General features: G+C 37.3%; 1 protein-coding gene across 1 annotated transcript in view; it reads left to right on the top strand.

Annotated features, from left to right (window-relative positions):
• Positions 1–1,329: 1,329 nt before the first annotated feature.
• The window catches only part of LOC111083663, an 8,430-nt gene continuing 6,064 nt past the window's right edge, over positions 1,330–3,695 (top strand). Inside the window, exon 1 of the mRNA XM_022380310.1 lies at positions 1,330–1,859. Within this exon, the coding sequence (XP_022236018.1) occupies positions 1,817–1,859 (43 nt within the window). The 5' untranslated portion in view covers positions 1,330–1,816. The remainder of the gene's footprint in view (positions 1,860–3,695) is intronic.

Here is a 3,695-nt window from a genome sequence, read left to right as displayed (position 1 = left end):
TACTGTCTACACGTTAAGTGGACCGTCTTACCTACCTACTGGTTACTCAGATTGTTTCAAATGTACTGTGTACACGTGAAGTGGACCGTCTTACCTACCTACTAGTTACTCAGATTGTTTACAGTGTTTTGTCTACACGTGAAGAGGACCGTCTTACCTGCCTACTAGTTACTCAGATTGTTTCCAGTGTTCTGTCTACACGTGAAGTGTACCGTCTTATCTACCTACTAGTTACTCAGATTGTTTACCATGTTCTGTTTACACGTTAAGTGGACCGTCTTACCTACCTACTAGTTACTCAGATTGTTTCCAATGTTCTGTTTCTCATCATTGCAGTTTATTATCTCAATACTATTTTATGTTAGAGCCTCGTTTTCAGATTACTCTTCTTACTGATATTAGGCACATTTTTTGTTACTGTTTACTGTATCAAAACAATTCCTTAATTCACGAATATATATTGTATTTTTGGGTATATTAACCCTGTATTAGGCTCATTTTGCAGATTTCAATGACTTTTTTCTCTCCACGGCAAATCATTAGAGTTCACAAACATATTCATTTTATCAATTTGACTACAACAACGACATTTTAGTACTTTAAAATAATCAAACCTCTCGTGCGAAATGTCGTTGCCCTGCAGATTTGATTACATATATATACAGATTGAATCGTTTCTAAAAGGCCATAATAATATACATACGTTGTATATAGCTGATTATTTTGCTAGTACCTTGCAGCATTCAACGCAGGATGTCATTATTCTCCAACTTATTACAGTTTATTTTTACGTATTAGTTCCTTTATAATAGCAACCAGTCAATGAGTCAGCCGTCCCTAGATTCACTAACATTTACACGACAGAGAAAACCCCGGAAACGAATAAAAAAGAAAAGACAACTGTCGCACTGCGCACTTTATGCCGGAAGTGATGGAATCACGGATGGAGGGATTCAGTACTACATTTCAGTTTAAGGCCAAGCTAAACATGAAACTACGTCTTCCCTACCTGTTGTGTCCATTGTTTTATTATTTAGACTTCCCGCCATCCGAATTGTTAGACACAGAGAACAACGAACCCCACCTATCGAAAATGATTCAACCAGTATTTAGAAAATCCGGTTTTATGAATTCTACAGAAAGCTTCCTGTTGCCTTATTTTAACGAGTTTTCTGGCAAAATATATACTTATTTGTTAGTTTGGTACCTACAAGCACAGCAGAACTTTGTATTTAAAACCTGTATATCTTGGGACAAGTGTTTTGTTTTCCATTTTATTTGACCACTACAGAGATATTTGAGCTGACCAGTAACTGTGAAGTGTGGACATTTAGTCCCGAAGTGTAGCCTGATTATTTATGCTATAATCCTTTTTCTGGACGCATAGCTAGTGCCAAATGAAAGCTAGTTAATAACTGTTAACTGGATGTTTTTGGATGCAAGATAACAACCGTAGAACCAAGTGGTTATCTACATCTGGATTTCTTCGTCACAATTAATATCTAGGGCAGGTTCCAAATATGGTGACTTCACATAATACGATTAACTACTAACACTTATAGCGTGTAACTCGTGTGACTTAATCTACAAGGCTTGTTAAAATTCCTAGCAATAAAAAAAAGACGTGTCAATTATTATTTCCAGTGTTTGATCAGCAACAGAAAATAAAACAAGGATTGCAGACTTGCCGTTTCTACACGCCATGCGTTTCTGAACCAATTAAAATTCACAGCGACACCACAGGATTAATACGAAATACACTTGTGGGAAAAACGGGAATTGCTGTGGTGCTTGTGAGAAGATTAGCACGAAGCAAATGGAAATGAAGAGTGTTCTTTTCATATTGCTGACTTTCTTTGGTGAGTTTGTGTTTTAATACGTTCCTTCTTAAGCGGTAGTGTTAACATATCCAACTGCACTTTTAAGAAGTGTTTGTCTTTGGCTTGCGAGATGTAGTTGGATTATATTCAGTTTTATTGGCCTAGCGATAAGATTACTTCTAACTTGTTTTACTCTCTTTAGAAGCTGAAAACATGACAATCATGTATAGCACCACTCTATTCTAAATAGTAACAACGACACGTCTTTATTTGTGTTGTTCCGATTTTCCAGTAAAGCTACTCTAGGGCTAACCGTCCTTAATTTAGCAGCGATAGACTAGAGGGAAGGCGACTAGGCAACAACACCCACCGCCAACTCTTGGACTACTCTTTTACCAACAAATATTGAGATTGGCCGTCACGTTATAAAACCCCACGGCTGAAAGGCCGAGTATGTTCAATGATAGAGATTCGAACCCAGAACCTGCAGATTACAATTCGAGCACCAGGCCATCTCTTTTGTCAAAACGGAGTAAATTAATAATAAACAAAACGGAGTAATATTCTTTAATTAAGCAATCCTACAACCACTGAAGCCCCCCAGTGGCACAGAGGTATGTCTGCGGACTTACAATGCTAGAATATGGGTATAGAAACCCGAATTCTAGCGTTGTAAGTCCGCAGACATACCGCTGTGCCACTGGGGGCGAAGTAGCTTAAATAGAAAATTAATGTTGTTTTTGTTTTGTTTTTGAAGTTAAGCAGAAAGCTACACAATGGGCTATCTGTGCTCTGCCCACTACGGGTATCAAAACCCGGATTCTAGCGTTGTAATTCTGCAGACATACTGCTGTGATACTGGGGGGCAAACAAAGCCACACAATGAGATCTCTGTGCTCTGCCCACTACGGGTATCGAAACCCGAATTCTAGCGTTGTAATTCTGCAGACATACTGCTGTGATACTGGGGGGCAAACAAAGCCACACAATGAGATCTCTGTGCTCTGCCCACCACGGGTATCGAAACCCGAATTCTAGCGTTGTAAGTCCGCAGACATGCCGCTGCGCCACGGGAGGGCGAAGTAGCTTAAATAGTAAATTAATGACTTCATTCTGTTTTGTTTTTTTTCTGGTCAGTCCTTTTCACTGAATGTTGTAAGAGACAAAACATAGAATTATTCAACAATATGTCGACCCCGCTGGTGTTAAGCTTTATAAAGACAAGTTGGCATTTTGAGGTTTAACCCATTTAAGCTTACTTCGACGTAAGAGTTCCTGGATTTTTAATTAGAAGCCAAGAAAAATTTTAATAAACAGAAATTTGTAGATTGATAAGAATTGGAAGTGTGTGTGTTAATGCAACTTTGAACCTTACTTGATTTAAAATACAGTAAAATCTTTAATGTTACAAGAGCAAACAAAGTCTTTCACTAAAATGATGATGATGAAAGTGAAAACTATAGGAAAAACGTATTAAAACCATTATCACTTGTCCTGATCGTAACAAAGAAAACTGATTTGGAATGTGAGTAAATTAAATAATTGGATATAAGTCATCTGGAAACTAATTTTAAATGTATGTAAATTAAAATATCGGGTACAAGTCATCTGGAAACTGATTCTGAATGTGTGTAAATTAAAATATCGGGTACAAGTCATCTAGAAACTGATTCTGAATGTGTGTAAATTAAAATATCGGGTACAAATCATCTAGAAACTGATTCTGAATGTGTGTAAATTAAAATATCGGGTACAAGCCATCTGGAAACTGATTCTGAATGTGTGTAAGTTAGAATATCGGGTACAAGTCATCTGGAAACTGATTCTGAATGCGTGTAAATTAGAATATCGGGTACAAGTCATCTGGAAACTAAT

The sequence above is a fragment of the Limulus polyphemus genome, unplaced genomic scaffold (genome assembly GCF_000517525.1).
Source record: "Limulus polyphemus unplaced genomic scaffold, Limulus_polyphemus-2.1.2 Scaffold10586, whole genome shotgun sequence".
NCBI lineage: Eukaryota > Metazoa > Arthropoda > Merostomata > Xiphosura > Limulidae > Limulus > Limulus polyphemus.
This window is presented reverse-complemented; position numbering and strand designations above follow the sequence as displayed.